Genomic DNA, 25,804 nt, shown 5'->3' on the forward strand with positions numbered 1-25,804 from the left:
AGGATAAGCAGTCTGCAAAATTAAGGGTGCTCCGATACGGGATTTGTCAAAACAAAGGTTCAAGTTTGCACAGAACACCAATACTATTACGTCTGCAATTACAGCAACAACAAACAATAAGCCTTTCCTTATGGTGCCTGAACATTAGAATAAACACCACCCCAATTAAACGCTTTCCTCTCCGCTGAGGAGCACCCGATGGCAATTCACACAGATTTCTGCTGAGCCGGCACCTAGCATGGCCAAATGATGGGGGGAGGGCTCCCTCCCCTCCCCTGTTAAACCTACTGGAAAGCTTCACAGCTGGAAAGAGAACCCCCCCCCCCCCCCCCCCCCGCTTCAACATTTAGGCCTAAAAGTACAGGAAACCACATCCAATCTACAAGAAGAAAAGAGCAAACGGCAGAAACTTAAGTTCTCAGCAGTCCATCCCCCCCTCAACCCCCCCTCCTGCGGCCCAAAGGAATGGGAATAAGTTAGACATCTGAATGTACAGCAGTGAGCGTGTGATACACCATTTATTGCGGCAATGCTTATAGGGCACAAACCACAAGACTAAGGTTCTAGTAGTCATAAGGAGAAAGCTGGAATCTTTGTACTTTTTTTTATTTTTTTATTATTTTTATCAGCCCAATCTAAGATCCTCAGGTCAATTTGAATTTGGGAGCCACGTGGTTTCAAGGGCTCATGTACATCGTCATCATCAGAGTAGATCAGTAGCCTAATGGTTCGAGCACCAGTCTATGAGCCATGGTTCAAATCCTACGTCATCTTCCACCGCTTTAGGTACAAACTTACTGGGAGATTCATCAAGCCATGGTGGTGCTCTAATGCGCGTAAAAACAGCTTATATCCTGCCATAGATATAGTATTTTTTATTTTTTTTTAGTATCCCCGCTCAGGTTCTCTCCCCTATTATAATGACCTTCTTTGCATGCATGAATAATTCAAATGCATGCAAAGGTATACTTTGACTCGGCTATTTATGTACTTATCTTTTGTATATAGTTTTGGTGATATGTATATAGTGATTTTGCTGTTCTCAATTTTATGTAAGGGCCCTGCCCAAAAGTTAACCTGTTTGCAATGTTATATGTAAGGGTTCTGCCCAATGGTTCCTGTTTAACTGTAAACCGATACGATGTGTGAACGGTTATCGGTATAAAAAAGACATTAAATAAATAAATAAATAAATAAATGCATAGGCAATCCTATGCAAATATATTTTTTGTGGGCAACTGAGAAGGTGGTCAGCTGCGATAAAACACCACCACCTATTCCAAAAGCGTTAAATGCGAGGCTTTGAAGTGGCGACTGAAAAAAACCAAACCAAAAAAAAGGCACAACAGGGAAGTTGAGATGGATTCAGGGCTGACCCTGTCTCAACCCGGGATCACCACTCAAAGTGGCCATGACTCTCCCCCCCCCCCTCCCCAAAGTGTAAAAATTAAAAAATGCACCCATGCGGCAATGGCTCCAGCCCCCCCCCCAAAATACATTAAATAAAATAGAGGTTCTGGCTCCGGCCCCCCTTCCCATCCCCACCCCCCACCCTTCAAGTGAAAAATAATGTTCTGACACCCCCCAGCCCCCCCCCCCAATTAAACATTAAGTCCTCCCATCCCCAAGAGAAAAAAAAATGTTCCAGGACCCCACCACCCACATAGGGGCCAGCTGCACTCTCACACCTGGCGCCATTTTCCAAAATGTGGCTGGGACATGGCCTGGTTGGTGCCATTTGGAAAATGGTACTGACCAGACAGGGTGAGAGGGTACATCAGGCCCCTACATGAGATAACTTTTAGGGGGGGGGGGGGTTGGGGTCTGGACCATTGTTTTTCTCTTGGGGGTTTGGGGGACTTGATGTTTGACTCAGGGGGTGAGGGTGTCAGGATATTTTTTACTTGGGAGATGGGGGATGGGAAGGGGCGGGGCCAGTACCTCTTATTTGAAGAATTTGGGGGAGGGACCAGGGCCATCGCTGCATGGGTGCTTTTTTTTTTTACACTTTGGGGGTGAAGTCAGGGCTGCCTCGAGGGGCAACCCCGGATTGAGACGGGGGTCGGACTTGACTCCTACTCAACCTCCCCGTTTTGCCGCAATTTTTTTCATTTTTGGGCCAGCAGTCCTTTAAGGCAATGGCGGTCCCCGTGAGGTTGGGGCCGCCATCGCTGGGCGCGTTCTTTTGGCCTGCAGTGTTTGGCCGGGAGACAAAAGAACGTGCCAGGGAGCCGCAATGTTTATTTCGGGGGGGGGAGGGGTCCCCGCTATCATGGCGACACCTCCCGCAACAGTGGGACTCCCTCCTGTGATAAAACATTGTGGCTTAGTGAATCTAGGCCTTAGACCGTGAGCCCTCTGGGGGGGGGGGGAAGCAAAATATCTACAGCACCCTAACGTAATCCGCTTTGAAGTGGCTGAAAGGCAGAACATAAATCAAACAAATAATCCCTATGCTGGGCTAATAAAATCTAAAGATCGAAGGCTTGTCCGACAGCAAACATCAGGGGCGGTCGTGTATGGTGGCTCCCCCCGGAGGCAGGGGAGGGACAGACAGTTTTCATAGCTCTGATCTGTCCGCTCCCTGCTCCTTCCATCTCTTTCCATACATCGTCCTACTGACACGTCCCCAGCTGCAACTATGAACAGGAGAAGCGAAAAGCTGCTGCCAGACTACTGACACCACCTGACAAGCCAGCGTGACCCCCCCAGTGACAGCTATCACAGTAATGCACAGCCGAGTGTGGCCTAAGCTAATAAGGGTCCCCCCATAACCCGTGGCATCAGCAGCCACGCAATGACTGAAGATGACAAATTGTTCTGAGCTTTTTATTTTTAACAAAATAAGTACCCAGCAATGCAAAGGCAATCTAAGTGCTGCCTTTAAATGTTTATTGCCAAAACTAATTATTGCGAATGTATGCACTTTAGCGTAATTGAAATTATACACAGTTTACTGTCCCCCCCTCAGCAACAGCAGACAGGGCCAGACCTTTCCTGGCAATCAAAGCCCCACGTAGAGCTCCTCTTGCAGCCTTTAACAAACCAGGGCACCGACAAACCATGCCCAACCTGCAACTTGTTTATGCCCCCTGTACACCATAAAATACCAAGGGCAAGCCCACAAGGTCAAAAAAAGCAGACTTGCTGTTTTCCCACTAGGTGAAAAAAACAAACAAACAAACAACCCCATAACGTAACTTTTAATACCATACTCTGCCATGCGGGAGCGCTTCAGTCTCTCAGAACTGGGCTCCTGTCCCACCATTCAAAGCCATGACCTGCGGGTTTACAGTTTAACATCACTATTCCCCAAATCCTACACCAATCGAAAAACGGAGTTGACTGCACGCAGCTCTCTGTTCCTATTTAGGGGACACACGCACCCTCTTATCCGGAAACAGACCATCTCCCCCCCCCCCCCAAAAACCCCGTCTTCTTAAAGATCCTTCACGGGAACACATGTCCATAGGCGCTGAAAAACGACCAAGCAAACGCATTCTCCGCCCCAAAAATCTTTCCCTTACAAACAGCGCTGTGGCCATTTCCTAAACCCCCAGCACTGTGCACAGCAGACTGAGGAACTTTACACGCGGGAGTTGTTTTTAAACGCCTGAAAACTCCGGTCTGAATAAGTTTTCCCGTCTCGGTACGTGCTGTGCGCCATGGAGACTTCTGTCGGACGCCAGTTTACAGCAGCCTCTGCAGCGCATGCCACCTACCATGAGCTTTTGCCCAGAATCAAATGCTATCATCACTCCCCTTTCAACTAAGACCTGGAGACTGATCTGCTCTCTTTGCTCCTTTTTTTTTTTTTTTTTTTTTTTTTTTTTTTTTTAAATCGGGCTTGAATGCTTTTGGTACATGCTTTTTGCATTTAAATTTTAATCAAACTTTATTAAATCTGAGATGGAACAACAGATCTCAGCCACATGACGGCAAGTTACCCTACATTGCTTTCCCATTTTTTAGATCCTAATGATTGCAGGAAACATGGCTGCCGAGGGTTTTTAAGCAGATCATCCACGGTGCGCACACTCACCACCAGCATCTCTAAAGTGACATCTGTCGTTAAAGGGCCAAAACACTTACCTACACAGAGGATATTGACTGTGTTGCATAAATTATGCCAGCAACATCTCATGTCAAACCAAATGGTAAATTCTGTTCAGTAACTTCCAATCATTTTTTTAAATTTTCCTCTATTACAAAGTAATTAATGAGAACCGCTCTCTAAGATTTGCAGCAAAACTTAAAACATTAACGTATATGTTTAAATAATTTTTGTTATTTAATTTTGATGAGTCAAGTGGTTAGAAACTCAAAAAAAACAAAAACTTATGGTTCAACCACGAATTTCTCCTCTGTCCTGTATGATTGCAATTAAGGAACTGTAGTTTAACAGAAAGCAACAAGATTAGTCATCCCCCAACCTGTTCAGAAATACCTGAGAGAGGCTGGGGCCGGTGCTGTGCACTGCCAGTTGGAAGGTCCCCCGAGTCGAGTCTTCCGTGCCACAGGTCGGCTGGGGCCGGTGAATGTTGCAGGAAAGTCATGGTCACTGCTTAAGGGAGACACCTAGTGTGTGGACTCGGGAATCATAACCGGCCAAGGACTGTCACGGTAATGACCGAAGTGGGTATGCTTTCGGGGGAGGGGGGGCGGTGATGAGTGCCAGGAAAATGAACAAACTGGCCCCGCAGATAACTGCTCCTTCTTACCTGAGACAACAGAAAGTACTTTGGGCCAACAAACTGGGCAAACAGTGAAGAACCTGGGGATGCAACATCTTGGTGCAACGTTTACACTGTAACATTTCCTCCCCTGAAAACCACTTTCATACAGTTTAACGAGCAGTGCGTGCCCTGTGACGCAACGCAGACATTTTACCTGATAGATGTCTGATAAGCTGCTGCTTCCAGAGTCACTGGCAATGCTGCACCCCGACTGGCTGGGCGGCACATGCATGACCTGTGGGTGGGGATTGTCTGTAAGGTGCATCTTGGTAAGGTCGGCGGGCAGCTGTAAAGTGGAAAAATGACCATTTAAGAAACGTTTACCCAACTTTCTGAAATAAAATGCTCAAAGTGGAATACAATCATAACACACTAAACAATTCTAGTAAAATAATAAAACAACTTCAACAACAGACTAAACAACAAACAAAAAAAACCAAACAAAAATCATATAACACAAGCAACAAATTCAAAGATGCTTCTGAAGCAGAGTCTAAGTAAAGTATGCTCTGAGTAAATTCTAATACACTGTTAATATTCTAGCAACAATCAAGAATAATTACAAGAATGTCATAGTTACCGTAGTTTAGTATTTTGCGACAATGTTCTATACAAACAGGACATAGATATGCTCTGAGGGTCTAACATAGCTTACACTACTAAACACTACACTTCCAATAGAGGTACTGCAGGCTATTTAATTTGACTACTGACATTTAAAGCTATGAGAGAAAGAAACGATCAGGAGCAAACATGAAACAGAAGGGGGAAAAAAAAGAGAATAGCAGAATTCAGTCTTGTCAAAGGTAGATTTGGTTCTCTGTTATTACATTATATATGGAACATGTATTCTCCTATTCTGAATGCAACAGCTTCGAGTCAAATGAAGGTATTCTGCCTGTAGTGCTTTGCTCATAACACAAAAAAGATTTTTGTTTATTTAAAAATTACTTCTATCCTGCACCCTACAAAGTTCGGGGCGGGTTACATAAAAACATAAGTACTCACAGAATAAAATGTATAAAACCACCATTAAACAAAAAAGATTCTAGGATCTAAAATCGGGATAAAAATCTACAAAGAGGAATAAACTTTTTAATGTTCCTGAGTATATTTCAAAGCTTCTTTAAATAAGAATGTCTTAGTGCCTTTTTGATCCCTTTTGGATCTTTAATGTTCCTGAGCTGCCCTGGAGAATACTTGACTCTGCACAGAGATTTACCCCCTTATCTACCGTAATATATTTTTTTCATATCCCCAAATGTCAGACGTGCGAGATATAAAATGAGAATTTCAACAGATGGAAATGAGAAAGGCAGGGTGTGAAGAAAGTGGGCACCAATTTTTCCATTGACTTTGATCAGTTTTATCTGTGGGTATTGTCCCGTAACACATCCTAACACTTGTTACACGGCTGGAGTCTTCCCTCACCGTCACGTGCAGAGTTTTACATTGATCGACGGAAAGTACAGACAGGTAGGCCACCCCGTCACAAGGAAGGCAGGAATCCATCCAAATATTAATTCTGTCGTACAAGGAAGGCCTGGATTACTCTTCAGCCCACCCCTCCACCCCCAATCCAATTTAGATACTAATTACAGGACCACAGGACTTGTAGAGCAGCAGAGAATCTGCAATCTCAAGCACATACTACAAACCCTGTGAAAAACTGCGGAGGACTTGGCTGGAAGAGCAGGCAGGTGATCAGAGATAATACATTGTCAAAAATCCCTCCAAATGCACTCATCTCCAGCTGTGCACATCAGCAGCGACAAATATTCCCCCCCCCCCCCCCCTAGGTTTTGGAGTCAGGAATTTGACTAGACAAAGAATTACTGTACACAGTCGCTTGACAGCGCAGTCACTTTATGCTCTGCCGACAGCACAATTAACCAGCTCTGCAATTATCTCCTCTTCTGCTTAACGCTTTGGGGGTCACTTGAATTATGCTCTCCAGCCAGGGCACACTGACTGTCAGGAAGGATAATCGCTCAAGAAACTATTATGCTTATGGAAGATGAATGCTATTTCTAAGAATGACAAACAATTATGCTGGTTTCATCCGTCCTTGGGTATGTTAAATAATCAAACATTTATTTATTTATCTTCTGCATCCTCGCAGCTGACATGCAACATAAAACACAAAATAGCAAGACACAGAACAGTCAATAGCAAGTAAAAGTCATGACAGTTTGCCTTGCATTGTTCTTTCCCTAGAACCCAAAAACATGAGCGGCCCACTAAATTTAAAGTTGCAGAATTCATTATTTGTTTTAATACCATTATTTAAGCTTATATAAACTGATTATTTCACGGAGGGAGGGGTTAGCTAATATAGCAACATAAAAAAGCCGCTGTGAGCAAAGAAATAACAGTGACAGGTAAGTTGAGAAAAGCTTCCCTCTCTGTTTAACGTCCCTACACATCTGAGGATGCACATCATCAAACACACACCCCCCCTCCAAATCCCACTGCCGCGGCAGGTCCAAGATACTAACACAGCCAATCAACGCAGGGCGTAATTTTCAAAAGGAGTTACGCCTGTATACGTAACTACTATTGTAGCAATTTTCAAAAGCCATTTACTCATGTAAATGCTTTTAAAAATCAGGCCCATGGATTGTAAACTCTCTGGGGCAGGTACTTATCGCACCTGAATTCTAATAATGCTATAAGCTGCCTCGAGCATCATTTGGAAAAGCAGGCTAAATATCCAAAATCCACTATCCTCAGATTTGACTGTGATATGAATGGTCTTCTGCAGCGCAAGGAGCATTTCCCTACGGTACAAACTGTTGGTGGTGGTGGCAGGACTGGGACAGGGGAGAGAAACAGAATTTTTCTTATAAAAGTTAAAACTCGTGTGTCTTTCCAAGCAGCAAAGTACCACTTCTGTGATAGCATGAGGAATTAATGCCCTTAAAATCCAGGCAGTCAGATGATTCATAAAGGTATTAAACTTTTCAAGAGAATACACAATTCTACCTACAACGGCAATGCCCACTGAGGTCACTGTGTTGCAGCGTGAAAAGGATCTTTGCTTCTCAAGATTATCAAATGAGACCGAATATCTGTATGACACAGGCTAACCCTATTGTTAACACTGAAAAGAGGGAAGCTTTGCTAGACAAGTCACCTTAAGTGCAGCTGATCCCCCTAAAATAAATCTGTCTGTGTCTTCTGTTTGTCATCTTTATTACCAATACTGATTGTTCCCTCGTTCACAGACCACTGACCTGTAATGCACCGATATGATGTTTCTGCCGCAGGACAGTTAGTGGCGACGGGAATGACTTACAGGATTAGAACCTAAGTCAAAAGAAACGGGAATCTGCTAAATCCTGATGTGCAAAATTACCTAGAGAGTAAGACTTGGGTTACCTGCCTTTCGCTTCTTGTGAGCAAAATTCACAGGCACGTGCAAATAACGCTCAAGACCGACTCTCCATCCCTGAGCTTCCACCCCCACCCCCCACCCCAAAAAAACCCCCAACTTTACACGGCATAAGAAAAAAATTTCCAGTGGGGGGCACAACATATCTGGTCTTTTATGTAGCTCAGGAATTTTGCAGAACAGTGGCCTTGATTAGTAATATGCTTCTGTGGTTTCCATGGCGATTCATTTTGTGTTAGGAACATAAAAACATAAGAAGTGCCATGCTGAGTGGTACAGTACATCAAAAGCCCAGCATCCTATCTCCAACAGTGGCAAATCTGGGTCACTTTGAAGCACCCGACAGATCCTATTGGGGAGATCGATTCTATGTTTAACTCCCAGAAGCAAAACGTGGCAATACCCAAGTCTACCTGGCTAATAGCTTTTAATGGTCCTTTCTTCCAGAAACTTCTCAAAACATTTTTTTTTTTTTTTTTAAAGGCCCAGCAATGCTACTGGCCTTGACCACATCATCTGACAAAAAAATTCCACTGCCTAACTCTCTTGGCCTGCCTTATTAATGTTTTACATCTAATTCGCCGGAGTTTATGTTCTTTACTATTTGCTCATTAAGAACAGCTCTAGATATTTTAAGGAGGTCTTTTAGGCTTTTGTAATTTTACCCCACCATTTTTAGTCATGATAGCAGTCGCACAGTCTTCTGGGCAAGACCTTTAAGTCTACCATGGTCAGACAGGCCAAGTGGCACCAAGTAAGGTTTGTAGATTAGGATCAAAAAAACTGCAATCTTGGATTGCAATCCAAAACCCTGTCCCCTCTTCCTTCCCAATCCAGGTATCTTTCTGTGGACCAAGGCTTTGTCAGTTTGCTAAACCTGGAGCCAGAACAATTACCAATGCCACCATCATGGACACTATTTTTTCCTGACTATAGCAGGTTAGATTACTTCAATCAGGGATTGTAATATGCTAAATTTAGGGCTCAGGAAAATACCTGAATTTAGGTTGGGGTTTTGGATTATTAATTTTTGGTCCCTCTTAAGTAATTTAAGAACATAAGAACTGTCATATTAGATCAGAACAAGGGTCCTTCAAGCCCAGTATTCTGTTTCCAACAGTGGCCAATCCAAGTCACAAGCACCTGGCAAGTTCCTTATATAGTATATAGATTCCATGCTGCTTATCCCAGGGATAACAGTGGCTTCCCTCCATGTCTACCTAGTTAATAATAGTTTACGGACATTTCCTCCAGGAAACTCAACTACACAAACTGCCTTTACCACATCCTCCAGCAATGAATTTCAGATCTTAATTGTACATTATGGGAAAAATATTTTCTCTAATTTTAAATGTGCTTTGTAACTTCATGGAGTGTCCCCTAGTCTTTGTAGTTTAAAAGAGTATGCATATTTACCTATTGCATTTCACTCACGATTTTACAGACCTCTATCATATCTCCTTTCAGCCCTAACCTCTCTAATCTTTCTTCATAGGAGAGCCATTCCATCCCCTTTATCATTTTGGTTGCCCTTCTCTGTATCTTTTCTAGTTCCACTATGTCTTTTTTGAGTAGCGGCAACCGGAATTGCCCACAGGTGTGGTTGCACCAGGAAGTGATACAGAATGACCCATTTTATTCTATTCCTTTCCTAATAATTCTCAACACGGTTTCCTTTTTTTTGACTGCCGCTGCACACAGAGTCAAGGTTTACAACGTATGGTCCACAATGACACCCAGATCCTTTTCCTGGATGGTGACTCCTAATATGGAAACTAACATCTCATAGGACCTAAGTTTACTAGTTACATACACAGGAGAAGCATGGTCTAAAATATATCATCTGTGAGAAAGTCTATAAATATCGCATGCATCAATAAATGCCATGTTATACAGATAATACACACCCAGATGGCCACCACTGAAAACATTTGACTTTCATTTGCATTGAAAAGCATGTTATATACATTACTGTAAGTATGAAGTACGTAATGCAATTTTCATGAGGTAGATAAATTTAACATTCAAGATGAATATATCAGCAAAACCAAAGTTGGAAAAATGTGGGCATGAGGAGGATAGGGAACTTTGCTTGGCAATTTTGTAGGAGATACATCAGGTAAAATAAAACTCTTAATACTATGCTGTAATATAACTCCCTTACAGGAGGCACTGACCGAATAAACACAGAGGCCTGTTTTATTAGACCTTAGACCAAAATTCTCTGGCTGGAGTAACGCCGGCAGCTGCTGGTTTTTGTGGAGGCGAAATGATGTTACCAATGTTACACTCGTACACAAAAACGGTATTGGCATTCAAAGCGATGCATCGCTTTTCCTTTGCTTTCAGACTGAAGAGCTTCAGCTCATGCCTAGCTTTAATCACCTTTCTGAAATTAAGATGCACAGGGCCATGGAGTGTTGATTTGATTTAAGGACAGGTTTGACAAGAACACCTTAACCTACAGCACGCTTCTTCTCGTCAATTATATTTCTAGAAATCTTTTGCTATCACTTGCAATTATCAATGCATTCAGTTAATCTGACCCATGGAATGCCACAATATGAGATATTTCATTTAAGCTATATCTTTCCATCCACAGAGCAACATTAAGTTTTTTTGCTAAAGGGTAGCAGAGGAAGTGACATCTGTAAAACTTCTGATGTTATAAGAGCTTGGAACTGCTTTATTAAATAAGGCCCTTTCTGTGCTCAACAGAGAGAATACAAAATACCCTCTTGTAGCAAACCACTCACCTGGTGAAAATACAATTAAAAATCATGCATGGTCCATAAATGAATTGGAATTCAAGGATTTCTTTGATAAATTGGAAGATGTGCATTCCAGTTCATTTAGATTACGCGCGTAACCCTCGAAAACCTACACCAACCCCCCCCCCCCCGTGTGCGCCGAGCCTATCTTGCATAGACCTTGCGTGCGCAAAGCCCCGGGCCGTGCATAAGTCCCGGGGCTTTCCTGGGGGGGGCGCGTGACGCGGCTGGCGCGTCATCCGGGGGGCGGGGCCGCAGGCATGGTTCTGGCCCAAAGGCGTTCCGGGGGCATGGCCGCGGCCTCCGGACCCGAACATGGCGCGCCGGCAGCCGGCCCGGCACGCGCAAGTTACGCCTGCCTTGAGCAGGCGTAACTTTCGCGACAAAGGTGGGGGGGGGGGGGTGTAGATAGGGCCGGGGGGTGGGTGGGGAAGGCGAAGGAAAGTTCCCTCAGAGGCCGCTCCGATTTCAGAGCGGCCTCGGAGGGAACGGAGGCAGCCTGCGCGGCTCGGCACGCGCAGGCTGCCGATTTTGGGTAGTCTTGGGCGCGCCGACCCCGGATTTTAATGGTTACGCACGTATCTATTGAAATCCCGCGTACTCTGACGACATTTACCTTCACTACAATCTAATATGGCTGTTTAAGAGCCAACAACATATGCTCTTCACCAGCAGAATTATCACCCAATGGCTGCCTGCTCCGTTTGTTCATTCAATGGTTTCCCCATTCTTGCCCAAAGACTGCTTTTTTGCACAGCATTTTGAATGCCCTTAGGCAGAACAATGTTCTAAAAATGTAACTAATCAAACATGTTATCCTAACACTAATGCTTAGAAATATTTGAAAAAAAGGAGACGCCACTAAACTAATGAAAATATTAAGTGGTAGAACCAGTCTCATGAGAAACCAAATTAAGTAGGACAACACGAAATGCTCACATCGTCCCTTAGTTATATCAGTTTAGCATTAAGGTCACTATTGGGATGCCCAAATTCTTACAAGCACGTGTGACTTAAACACATTTTATTTGCACTCAATGTTCCAGCAACGCAAGAACACTGAGTGCAAATAAAGACTCATTAACATATTAGGTCTTTCAGATCACCATCAAAAGAAACACTTGTGTTAACATATTTACTCTCCAAAATAAGTGCATACTGCAGAATCAATTCTTGTGAAAATACGATTTAAATTCTGTCAGAACAGCCCAGGAACACATTCCCGCATAGCAAATCAATATTCCTTGCCATTTTCTGATTAACTGGGTTTTTTTTTTTTCCTTTCTTGGCTTTTCCCAAATAAATCAGTGCTCCATGCTATTTACATGTTGGGCAGCTGAAACATTATGCAAATAAATCTAATTGCATTCCGACCTATTCAGTTCTCGGCTCTTACTTTTTTTTTTTTAAAGGGATATAGTCAGCATTTCCACAACAATCCTTGGGGAATTTCACTCTCACGTGGATCAATAAATGGTGAAGCTAAATGCCAAGGAACTATAAATCAACACAACTCCAAATAAATCAACCATAATGCTTCCCGGGGAACTTGCTTTCCTGGCAATTAACTTCTGTCATGTTTGTTAATGAACTTAAGCATACATTCCGGAATAAAACATAAAACTATCATCCTACCTGACATGCTTAAAAGTCCCAGCAGCTATAACCTTAACATGGATTGGGCAGATATGATATATATATATAAATATATATATATATATATATATATATATATATATATTTATATATATTTTTTTATTTTTATTTTTTTTGGTCAGGCTGCAGAGTGAGTGATTTTGATTTTTCTCCAGCAAGGTTGCCATAGCCTAAGAAATTATTCAGAGGAGAATTCAGGAGAGAGCTTAATACAGAGCCCTCTAAAAACATCAAGTATTCACAAATGGGTCTTCCTATGCTGGATCCCAAATGCTACGTTAACTGCAAATTCTGATTTGATAGTAAAGCTGCTCCAATGCCCCTCTGTTCATTTAAATTTATTGCAATCCGTCTTGACGCCGACTTTGGGGGGGAAAAAGGCAAAATATCAGATGCTCACAAACAAATAAATATCAACTCTGGAAGCTGCTGTGGGCTAAAAAAGCAGGATACATATGTAAAGACAAAATAAGAAAACAGGGCTGTGTTTTTTCTCGTATCCTCTCCAAATCACTTATTTTCCACCCAAATATTTTGGAATGCGGCTTTCTCTCAATCCCACGTCTGGCGCCACTGTAGCGGCGCTGACGAGGGGGACCCTGCAACAGAAGCACGACACGTGGCTCAACTTCCTGGAAGATGCCACGGCCTGGAAGAGAGGACAGTGGAGCCAGAGCCAGTGGACTGCTTTGAAGCACCTGATACTTCAAATTACCCTGGGGGGGGGGGGGGAGGGGGGCGCGGAAGACAAAACTGGGGGAAATTTTGAAACAGCCCAGAGAGGTTACAGGTCCCTGGGTATAAAAGCAGTTTTAAAAGGGAAACTCCCTGGGTGGGTGGTCAGGGGAAGGAAAGCAGATACTTTTGTACCCTGCCTTCCCCCACGCACTTTACATCTGCTCTGAAATGGAAATTCATGCGCACACTTTTTTTTTCTCCCCGACCTACACCCACTCTTCTTCTCTGTGGATAAAAGTTTGTGCAGGGTTTCACAACTGCACGTGATCTTGCCACTCCCTCAGAGACCTTCCCCCCCCCCCCCCCCCCCCCCGTGCTTGTCTCAGGCTTTCTGGAATTCAGATAAGTGTCCACCACCTCCACCGGGAGGCCCCTTCCATGCATCCACTATACTCTTTCCATAAAGAAAATAGATTACAACTGAATCTACCTCCCCCCCTTTACTCTCATCTGGGTCTTTGACTAATAGAAGTGGCATGTCCACAGCCGTCCACGCACGCACGCACACCAACACGCGCACGTGGACAGAGGAGAGGGCTGGATAAAACATCCACGACAGACGTTCGCGCTATAGAGAACCGTGCCTAAATCAGACAAGAACCCTCCCATTCTGAATCCTTCCACCTTCAGACAAGAACCCTCCCATTCTGAATCCTTCCACCTTCAGACAAGAACCCTCCCATTCTGAATCCTTCCACCTTCAGACAAGAACCCTCCCATTCTGAATCCTTCCACCTTCAGACAAGAACCCTCCCATTCTGAATCCTTCCACCTTCAGACAAGAACCCTCCCATTCTGAATCCTTCCATCTTCAGACAAGAACCCTCCCATTCTGAATCCTTCCACCTTCAGACAAGAACCCTCCCATTCTGAATCCTTCCACCTTCAGACAAGAACCCTCCCATTCTGAATCCTACCATCTTCAGACAAGAACCCTCCCATTCTGAATCCTTCCATCTTCAGACAAGAACCCTCCCATTCTGAATCCTTCCATCTTCATAGCAACAGAAGTTGTGCCTCTCTTTTTCCTACACTTAGGTTTTCAATCTTATTTAAACAAAATCCAATTTGGGGGGGGGGGGAGGGAAAAAAATTGCAAGCCCCATAACTTGCATCCACACCCCACAAACTTGATGCAGCGCATTCCGAACGAACTGAATGTCCTCACTGAAACAAAGTATCTGTGCTTGCCTTGTTTATCTTTTAATCTTTTACAAGGTATTCGTCGCTTTTCGGAAAGCATTAGAATGCTTTTGTAGAGACACTAACTGCAATCTTTCATCTGACATACTGAACAGAGCAACAAAATATTAATACCACCGCAACATAAGGTCCTTTATTTTATTTAAAAAAATACGCGGTTTGCTGGTAAAAAATTTCTGCAGGCTCGAGAACAAAAAAAAAAAAATATGCAGAACCAGCATTCATTATTTTTCTGCTATGAGAAGCCAAATGACTTATGCCATGCATTGCAAATGACAGAAAAGCATATGTTTAGGTAGCCCCCTATTAAGAGACAATAACGACTTTCAATCCATTAGCTTCAGTCACGGGTCCAAGTGTTTCATGGCACACATTAGATATGATCCAATAATTTAAATTATTCATTTTACCATATGTGCTGCTCAGCTACCAAATATTATTAAAAAGGCAAACATATTTGTCATCCATGAAAGAGAAGCCATTAAAAGAGAAACTGTAATTTCCCTAATCTTGACAGCTGGTCGCAATACGTTACTTTGCTTCTCAGTCGTAGGCCAGAGGTAATTTCAAGAAAGAGATGTCAGTGGTTTAGGTCGATATCTTAGAACTCGAGTCTCGCAAAAGCTAACGTCTTAAAAAAAACAAAAAAAAACCCGTCAAAATATTTTGAAGAGATGTGAACATTTTGCCACAAATATAAAATCGAAATTTTCTAAAATCTACCAGAGATTTGTAAAGAACATAAAACAGAAACAACCTGCGCTTCCAAAAAGCATGCGCTTTTATGACCTGACGCCTCCTGAAAACAGTGATCAGCAGATATTAGTTTATAAACAGAATGACAGAAGGCTGAAAAAAACTCTCAGTGAAAAATAGATTATGTATTATTGATATATGATTTAAAATATATTTTAAAAATACGTGATACAGATTCAAATTACAAATGGAGTCGGGCAGGGAGGAACTGGCTGGAGAAACCAAGTGCATGAGCTCCATCAAGTGAAGCTTTAAGAAAGGGACCCAGTTGAGAACCAACAGTAACGGAGAAAAGGCAGAGATTATCTCGCTGTCTGCAGTTTGTGTGTGTTTTGAAAGCATTGGAAATCATGGAAGTTACAGATTATATTGTGTAGTTTCTCAGAGCTCATCTCACACTTGCACAGAAGGCTCCGAGGATTAAGTGCAAAAAGCCTTTCCAAAGCCACAAACCGGCAGGAAAAACAACAACAAACACACACACTTTGTATACTTGAGGCAACACCTGTTGAGCACAAATACAATAACACATAATGAGCAAATCAATCAATGGAGTTTAAAGCCTTGAAGATTTGTCCAGCCAGCAACCTCTCCAATGTAACCCAACCAAAAAAAGAAGAAGATGGAGGACACACTGCTGATGCTACGTTTTGTTTCAAGCTAATCATCAAACTTTTGATTACAATTATCATCATGCCCACAAAGGTATAACTAACTTTACTCAGGGATGATTCTGTTTTCAGGAGGTAGGGTCTACAGCCCTAGTAGGCAAAGCAGGCTTCCAAGCCTAATAAAATACATGTATACATACTTGGGTTAGAAAAGATTTTGCCCCTTCCCCCCCCCAAAAAAAAAGAACACCCCAGAAACATTTCACTCTATCTTGATTTGACAGACGTCCCTCAAAACCACTTGCATTTTGTTTCTCAAATGTATATCCATTAATGGAAGAGCTTTAAATGACTGCTTGCATGGCAAAGATGTCAGATGTTCACATTTCTAAGACACAATTCTCTACGTGCATACGACGCACTTCGCTAAGCTCGCCAGCCATGGAGCAGCCATATGGCTAGATATACGGCAGGCTTCCAGGTCAATTCTGAAGGCCGTTTACTGCAACGCACTGGGGGTCTATGAAACTTGCCTTACCCCATGCTACGTGTAAAAATTATGCGCCCAGCGCCACCGCATGCATATGCTTTACGCATAGCGAGGAGAGACGTTCAAGGGGCGGGGCTGGGGGTGGGACTTAAATTACACAGACACTTGAAGTTCCTAAAGCATGCACGTTCAGGTTCCCGGGTAAAAGTACGCATGCAAGTAGCAGGTGTAGGTCTGTGTGCGTGCACTTATCTTCCGAGTCTGTTTTCAAATCCGAGTCGTTTTAAAAAATCCACGGGCGAAACGTACCTGCAGACTTCTGCTCGCAATCTGAAAGCTGCCCCCTTTCCACTACCTCTTTCTGTGCCAGCAGATGTAAAGACCTCACTGACCATGGCTCCCCTCCCTCAGAAGAGGGGTCCACTGGTTACAGCGGCCAATCATGGACTTTCCTGAGACAACCTGAGCCCGGGTTTCACATCAGTGTCTGAGATGCTGGAGTCAGGAGTGAATATCGTCCTTGGTTTGTACTAGGAAAAGTGGGGATGGCACTGGGTTTGTGAGGGTAACAATCTGAGGTTTAATTTGCATTGTTTATATTTGTTATATTGAATTACAACAGTATGAATTTGGCTTTATATTAATTTTTTTAAGTTTAAACATACATTTTAATATAATGTGATACATTTAGATCAATGTTTTACTTTATTTTTTTTAGATTACTGCTTCATACTTTATTACAGATTATTATTTTTACTTGTATTGTTTTAGTCTCTACACCGCTTTGAGCTTTTACGTAAAGGCGGTATTATAAATCAAATTCCTTCCCTCCCCCTTTTCACAGTTTCCTGTCTTTTCTAGTTTGCTTTTTTTTTTTTCTTTAGCCTACATTTTGACCCCCTCATTCCTCTATACTCCCCTGTATATGTAATTCTCTTCCACCCCACTCCCCACCCCATGACCTGATCTGAACTTTTCTTCCCTCGGTATCTCCCATCTCCCCAATCTTGCCCTCTTTCCCACTCACTGCTCGGTTGTAAATCAGAACACATGCATCCTCCTCTCAGGCGTTCCCAGGTTGAGTCTGGGTATGTAGGCGAGAGAGAGGATCAGTGAATGTGCGCTTTCCCAAAATAAAGGGGCTCCATGAGAAGAGCAATGAAATGGATCAGAAACATACAGTGGGGTAGCATGGGATGAATTAACTGCAGCATGTTTTCTAATATTTGACAATTTTTTTTTTAAGACAAAATCATGTGCAGAGAGGGGGTTGTGTTGAGGTAATCTGCCCAAAATAAAAAAATAAATCCATTGTGAATTATGGTTGATCCGTAGGATTGCTGACACTCACAAATCTGACTGAATTTTGACTATATGCTTAAGCAATAACAATCAGATATATACAAAGATGGCCTTTTAATTAAGCACATACACATAAGAACATGCCATACTGGGTCAGACCAAGGGTCCATCAAGCCCAGCATCCTGTTTCCAACAGTGGCCAATCTAGGCCAAAACCTGGCAAGTAAGCCAGATGGCCAAATATGTCGAGCTATTAAAAAAAAAAACCAAACAAACAGGTGAATGCACTTTTCCTAGATGTCTCCGTAGACCACAGATAGGACAATCCACCTCTTTAGAACCAATGAACAAAGTACAATTTCACTAAGCCCCAGGATAGAATAATGAACTCATCAAGAGAAAAAAAGATAATCATTGCCTTGGCAAAGGATTTCAGAGTCAACCTGGTGGCTCGATGGCTAGTGATGACCCAGGCTAGTTAATGGCTCAGGAGTAATTTTCAAAGGAGTTAGGCGTATAAATGTAACATATTATCATAGCAATTTTCAAAAGCCTATTTATGCACATAGATCTCTCTGAAAAATCACCCTCTTAGAATCTATTGCTAGTTGGGTTCTGGAGGCAGCAGCGGTTTGTGGTTCTTGGTTGAGGACAGTCACTGCGCTGGCTCAGCAGAGTTGGGAGGGGGATATAAAGAGATTATAGCCTCAGATAATAGTGAATGAAGGCTCATGACACCGCAGGCTGGTTGAGGTTAAGTTCCTACTGAGCTGGAAGTAAGGGGGGGGGGCCTCTTTTAGATTGACTTCAGTGGTGAGTAAATGAATGGAATTGCCGCTAGAACAGGGGACAGTGCAATTTCTAAAAATTGCATGGTCAGGCATTTGGGGTTGCAAAAAATACTGTGTACAAAACAAGAGTGGGATCTAGGTGTGGTCAGATCTGATGATCTTAAGCTGACCAGACAGGTAGACAAGGCGACAGCAAAAATCAGAAGGATGCCTGGGTGCACAGGGAGAGGACTAGACAGCAGGAAAAAGGAGGCAATATTTCCTTTGTATAACTGTCTGGTGAGGCCTCATTTGGAGTATTGCACTTTCAAAAGGAAATAAACTGAACAGTTGGTCCAGAGAGCAGCTACTAAAATGATCAACAGTCTTCATCATAAAGAATATGCAGACAGCATTCTAAACACACATTCCCTGGAGGAAAGAAGCAAAAGGGGAGATGTGATAGAAACATGTAAATACCTACAATGAATAAACACATAGGAAGCAGACGCTTTCAGCCGAAAGGAAACTCTGGAATGACTGGTCATGGGATGAGGGGGAAAGGGGAAATGGCCCGGAATAAAGGGTGGGCCGACGCCTGGACAGTGTGGATGCGATGGAGAAGGCAGCGGTGCCAGAATTCACGAAAGCTTTGGATAAATGCAGAGGACCTATGAAGTATAGCAGGAGATGTGGCTGGAAAGACTGGATGAGACGTATGGTTTTTATCTGTCATCCTGTTTCTGTGCTTCTACAGGAAAATGCCAAACAAAAAAAAATTATACTCACCTTAAAAAAAAAAAAAAAAAAAACCAAAATAAAAACTTATAAAACTCCCTGCATAGACAATCTCCTGCAATATTTTTCATGGTTGACTCAAGCACAAGACTAGCGGCTGGTCAGCTGTCCATGGCCCAGCTTCATTACTGCACTGGATTACACTGGCACGCATCAGAGCTCCATTTATTATTTTTGATGCAGATCGCATGCAGCTTGGAATGAAATCCTAGGTCTTCGGGAACATGGGGGCTTATCTGGCTATCTGTGGTCTTTCCCATGCGCCTACTATATTTTCAATGTGAGGCAGCAGGGATTTGGCCATCTTGCCCAAAGGGCCTGGGAAGGAAGCCATCTCATTGTTATAGAAGTCTACAAAAACCCAACATGATTTCTGGCAACATTACAGAAAACAGTAACTTAAAGTCGGCATTTGGCTTCCATCCTAGTGAGCTGACCCAGGCAACATCAGTAAAAAAAAAAAACATTAGTAGTGGCTCGACAAGTGTATCCAGCCGTCCCGCCTCCCAACTCTTCCTTGGGTGACTTCACTGCAGTTGCTTTTTATCGCTGAACACCCCCCCCTCCCCCACATGAAGGATCAGAGGTACCACATTTCAGCAGATATCAGGATTCCCATGATCTGTACACACCCTACACGTCATGCACCCAACACCACCCAGCATTTATTTCCTTTTAATATTTTTTTTCCAGCTCGTCACACTTTGCTAGCTCCTATCAGCCTTGCCTATCTCTCACTCTGCTCGCTGAAACCCTGCTCCAGTTTTCAGCACCGGAGCTGTAGTCAGAGGCAGTCTCATCTCTGCAATTAAACTATGCCTGCAGCATACTCGCTTAAAACATTCTTTATATCTGTATGAACAAAGGCAGGGTTTTTGCCTCCCCCCATGCTTTCCAGCGCAGCATGCCGAGACAATCAAATGTCACATTGATCTTACTTTTCACATCATTAAATATGACAATTTACCAGCTTCAAAACTTAAAAAGAATATATACATTGCATTTATTCAGTGGATCAAATGACAACACACTATTGTCATTCACACATGCACACACTCATTGCAATACACATTAGACTTCTGACTTCACATTAATAATAAAAAAAAAATAATTCTTCATTCTCTCATAAGTTAATGGCTACAGCTGGAATGAGATTAGGAACCACCACATCCTCCCTTCCTACCCGCAGCCCTAGTACATTTAATGACAAACAGCGCCTAACTCTAATTATTCATGCGGCCGGCTCTGTGCCCCCAGCTTGCCAGGTCACGGCGCGCACCGGCAGCTGTGCCTCTGCTACAGATACCATCACTACTCCCCTCTCACATGGGAAGACCAGCTCACTTAAAAAGGAGGCTAGTAACACCGCGCCTCACACCCAGGACCTCGTTGCTTTAAAACTGGACCCAGGAACTAAAAGGCTAGACTTACACCGATTCTGTATGTCCAGTAAAGAGCTGCACATAAACAAGATTCTGAATCGATAATCGCCAAGCCTTAGGCACGCTTATTCCTCATTTCAAATAAGATTTCGGCTACTGTGTGTCCATTAGAAAACCTGTACAAAAATTAGGCCCATCTTTTGTAACAGCTTTGGCCTTTTGAATTCTTCTCTTTTTTTTTTTTTGTCTGTCTATTGCTTTACTTCATGCCTTCCATGCTGAACTAACATTCTATTTAAAGGATACATTGTATTCCGTTAAACAACTGGAGAAACAATGTGGCAAATCTGTTGCAGCTACATGCACTTAAAAACGTTTTTATAATAATTTCCAGTGCCGTGATCAATAGGGCCATAGCAGCCCATCAGCCCCTGAAAGTAAACAGATCATCATGGGGAGTATATGGTGACTGATGGACAGGATATAAGAAAGAGCAATCGATATCAAGAGCATTAGTGAATACATGCACCATTCCTTTGCATCAAAGCTCAGATTACAGTCCCCAGCCAGCGGACAAATAATTACTTTAGTTTCCTTTCAATACACTGGAAACAGAAGAGTTCACCCTAAGTCAGTGGGATGTGGCACTGCGTAAGGTCGATGGCATGCGCCTTACAATATATTTATCCACTTCTAATTCCACATTACCTGTTTGTATTGAATCTATTCTAACCCTAGTTAGCCCTCCCCCCCACACACACACACAAACCTTTTTTTTTTTCAACAGCAGATAAAAAATGTCCAACCCAGTTTGGAATTTAGACATGGCACCACTATGAACAACCCAGTTCTTCTGAAATACTTTTTTTTAAGAGCCATAGAAGAGTTGGGATGTCAGTTCAACCTTTCATCCCAATGGGGCATTGGGATTGCTGGTAGACACTGGTTCCATATGGAACCAGACATAACAGCACCAACTACTGAGGCATCAGCCCCATTTGCTCTAATGCCCAGTACTGCCTTGGAGATTCCCGCCAAAGTAACAGCCAGGTCTAACTCTGCTTAGCTTTTTAGACACCAGCCATGGGAAAAAAAAAAAAATCGCACACGGTACTTCTATCATCACTTCTTTATTTTATTTAGCTCATGCCTTTTCACTGGTAGCTTGAGGTGAGTTATATTCAAGTACTGTAGGTATCTCTCTGTTCCCAGAGGGTCTGCAATCTAACAGGGCCATTTATCATTTTGCGTTAGGGCCGTAACACTAGCGTTAAGACCCTAACGCATACGATAACGTGCATTAAATAGCACAATGCGAGCTAGTATTCAAATGTGACATTTGCTATGCAAGTGGAAATTTAATGTGGACAAAATGCAAAGTGATGGGAAGAGTAACCCAAATTATAGCTACATAATGCAAGGTTCCAAATTAGAAGTCACCACTTAGGAAAAGGATCTAGGTGTCATCGTCGAAAATACATTGAAATCTTCTGCGCGGTGTGCAACAGTAGCCAAGAAAGCAAACAGAATGCTAGGGATTAAGAAATGAATGGAGAATATCATAATGCCTCTGTATCAGTCCATGGTGCGACCTCATCTTGAGTAGTGTGTGCAATTGTGGTCACCACATCTCAAGAAAGATATAGCAGAATTAGAAAAGGTACAGAGAAGGGCAACCAAAATGATAAAGAGGATGGAACAACTCCCCTATGAAGAAAGGCTAAAGAGGTTAGGACTCTTCAGCTTGGAGAACAGACAGCTGAGGGGAGATAAGATAGAAGTCTGTAAAATAATGAGGGGAATGGAAAGGGTAAACGTTAATCAGTTGTTACTCTTTCCAAAAGTACAAAGACCAGGGAACACACAATGACGTTACTAGGTAATACATTTAAAACTAATAAGAGAAAAAAAATTTTTACACAATGCATAATTAAGCTTTGGAATTTGTTGCCAGAGGATGTGGTGAAAGCTATTAGTGTAGCTGCGTTTAAAAAAAAATGTTTGGACAAGTTCCTGGAGGAAGTCCATTAACCATTAAGGCAGAGTTATAGAAATCCACTGCTTATTGTTGGGATAAGCAGCTTGGAATCTATTTACCTCTTGGGATCCTGCCAGGTACTTGTGACCTGGATTGGCCACTGCTGGAAACAGAATACTGGGATTGATGGACCTTCGGTCTGATCCAGTATGGCAAGTCTTATGTTCTTAACATGGTGGAACAAAAGAACCACAAACGAAGGAAAGAACTGTGTAACCCTGAGTCCTGAAAAAGCACTGACAGCAGAAGCTGTATCTACTGGAGGTAAGCATGCCTAAATTTCCCAAAGAAATTTTTGTTGGGAAGGTTGAACCATTACTGTGCTGGGAAACAGACTGAGAGCTTGAATTAATTTGTGTGGAGTTTAAGGTTTGAACTCAATTCTGAGAATCTATTTGCGCGTGCTGGGAAGTAGAGATCATTTGCTTGATCTGAGGTTTGAGAGCTGGTTCCTGGACAAGTTAAGCACTGGTATTTGAAAAATAATTATTGGAGATATTTAAAGACATGGAAGAATCAACCTGGTTTTAGCAAAGGGAAGTCTTACCTTACAAATCTATTAGATATTTCTGAAGGTGTAAACAAACATGTAGATAAAGGTGAGCCAACTGATATATTATATTTGGATTTTCAGAGACATCTGACAATGCCCCCCCCCCCCCCCCCCAATGAGAGACTCCTCAGTAAATTAAAAGTCATGGGATAGGAGGCAGTATTCTATTATGGCTTGGTAACAGGTTAACAGATAGGAAATTGAGGGAAGGTCTAAAATGGTCAATTTCCGAAATGAAGAAAGGTCATTAGTGGAGTATCACAAGGATCGGGACCACGACCTGAGTTGTTTAACATTCATAAATGATCTGGAAAAGGGAATGACTGAGGTGATCAAATCTGCAGATGACACAAAATTATTCAAAGGTGTTAAAATGGCAGAGGATTGTGAGGAAGTACAGAAGGATCTTGTGAGATTAGGAGACTGGGCATTTTGAATGGCAGATGCAATTTAATATGGAAAAAAGTGCAAAGTAATGGCAGAAGGGGAAAATGAATTCTGGCACACAATGCTGGGTTCTGGGGTCACCACACAGGAAGAGGACCCTTGGAATCCTTGTGGACAATAAATTGAAATTCTCAGCTCAGTGTGTGGCAGTGGTCAAAAAAGCGAATAGAATGTAAGGAATGATCCTAAAAGGAATGGAGAATAAAATGGAAAACGTATTGCCTCTGTTAGTGCAATCACACCTCAAGTACTGTGGGGGCAGGTCTGGTCACCCCATCTCAAAAAAAAAAAAAAAAAAAGTGGAACTAGATAAGGTGAGAGAAGGGCAACAAAAATGATAAATAGAATGGAACAGCTGCCATATGATGAGAAGTTACACAGACTAGGGATCTTCAGCTTGGAAAAGAGACACGGGGTGGGGGGGGGGGGACGGGACGACATGACAGACATTTATAAAATCATAAGTAGGACGAACAGTAAAAAGATGATTATTTACCCTTTCAAAGAAATACTAAAACAAGAGAACATTCCATGAAACTAAGCACCAGCAGATTTAAAACAAATAGTAAGAGGCGTTTTTATTCAACGTGCAATCAAGCTGTGGAATGTGTTCCCAGAGGCTGTGGTCAAAACGGCTAACATGGTAGGAGATTTAAGAGTGATTTGGACAACTCCTTGGAGAAAGAGCCTGTAAAACATTATTAGCCAGGTAGACTAGGGAAAGCAGTCATGATTCGGAGAGTGACTATCAAGAAACAGATCTACATTTTGGAACCTGCCAGATATTTGCGACCCAGAGTTATCCACTATCAGAGAGACAGGATACCGGGCTTGATGGACCTTGGCCCAGCAGGTCATGTTTTATGTTCTTATGCTTCTGCTGTCAGCCGATGATGTGCGTGGGAGCCTGTGTACCTGCGAACGGGATCCTCCCTGGAACGAGTTTGGACGGACGCTGCTCCGCACGTGACGCAACTCTTGGTTCCTTGCACAATTCGCTGCCAACTACAAGCTCGGTCTTCCATTTCGACAGCATTTCGTCCACAGGCTTCTAAACCTCGCACGTCTACAAGAAAGCTTCTTCTTTTCCTAGCCTCTAATGAAAGGCTTTTCCCTAGAGCAACACACCTGGAGTTACAAATCAATGTGAACAATAGAAATGAATAGCAGAAGCTTGCTGGGAAGAGATTGGATTGTACGGAACAGTGAAAGCCAGCGACGCTATAAGCATTATAGGTAGGTAGGCTATAATTCTGCTTATTATTCTTCACTATGCAAATTGTTTCACAGATTGGTATCTGATGTCTGTAGGAACATTTTATGTCAGTCTTTGTGTTTAAGTGTCTGTAGCCTTGCTGGCAAAAAAAGGATTAAGGAAAATGTCCCTCTTTCTTGGTTATTTTACTCTGTTCCCAGTCAGGTCCAATCACAGTTCGACATAATTGCCAGTCAAAGCCCAAAGTTGAAGAGGTTCTTCTAAATTAATGGTCAGCATCGCCAGTTCTTGTGCACCACCAACTAGGTCTGGTTTCCAGGACACTCAAAGCATGCAAATTAATATGGTTTACAGATCAGGCGAATGCAAACGTTACTCATGAATATTCATTACTGACAGACTGAAAACCAGGCCTGTTGGTTTCGGAGATGGACCGGGTGCTGGGAACCACCTTTACCAACGCTCAGTAAATATCAATGCCAATTTTTTTTTTTTAATTTTTTTCTAAATTGAGCTCATAATAAATATTTAATCTGAAATGTTTAGGTGAGCACAACACTCACTATTAAACCTAGTTTTCAAATTGATAGTTTGCATTTTTTTTTCCTAAACGTAGATGGCACTGAAGATCGTGTGAATGCACCGAGGGGCAAGGAACAGACCTGGCTATCTTTTTTTTTTTTTTTAAACCTCTTCTGTAAACAGTGATTAAGATGGACAATTGAGGGTGTGTGCATGCATGCCATTGGCTGGCTCTGCAATTCCAGTTTTCAGACTCCTGCTCTCTGGAGACGGTTTCATTTTCTTAGGTTGTGAGTTTAATAAACTCTCTACGGATGAGTGTTGATTCTGCTTCCAACCTGGGTGGTTTTTAATTACTTGTCGGGGCTTTCATCTTTTTCATTAAAAGATTTAATATAGCTGACTGTCTCTGAGAATTGTG

At 42.6% G+C, this 25,804-nt stretch overlaps 1 protein-coding gene across 4 annotated transcripts in view; it reads right to left on the reverse strand.

Moving 5' to 3' along the window:
* The window catches only part of LOC115079746 (rap guanine nucleotide exchange factor 6-like), a 401,516-nt gene that overhangs the window by 69,637 nt on the left and 306,075 nt on the right, over positions 1-25,804 (reverse strand). For all 4 annotated transcript variants that reach the window (XM_029583573.1, XM_029583567.1, XM_029583568.1 and 1 more), the window contains one exon: positions 4,891-5,022. In XM_029583573.1, coding sequence (XP_029439433.1) covers positions 4,891-5,022 — 132 coding nt within the window. The remainder of the gene's footprint in view (positions 1-4,890; positions 5,023-25,804) is intronic.

Source organism: Rhinatrema bivittatum, chromosome 18, assembly GCF_901001135.1.
Source record: "Rhinatrema bivittatum chromosome 18, aRhiBiv1.1, whole genome shotgun sequence".
NCBI classification, from domain to species: Eukaryota; Metazoa; Chordata; class Amphibia; order Gymnophiona; family Rhinatrematidae; genus Rhinatrema; species Rhinatrema bivittatum.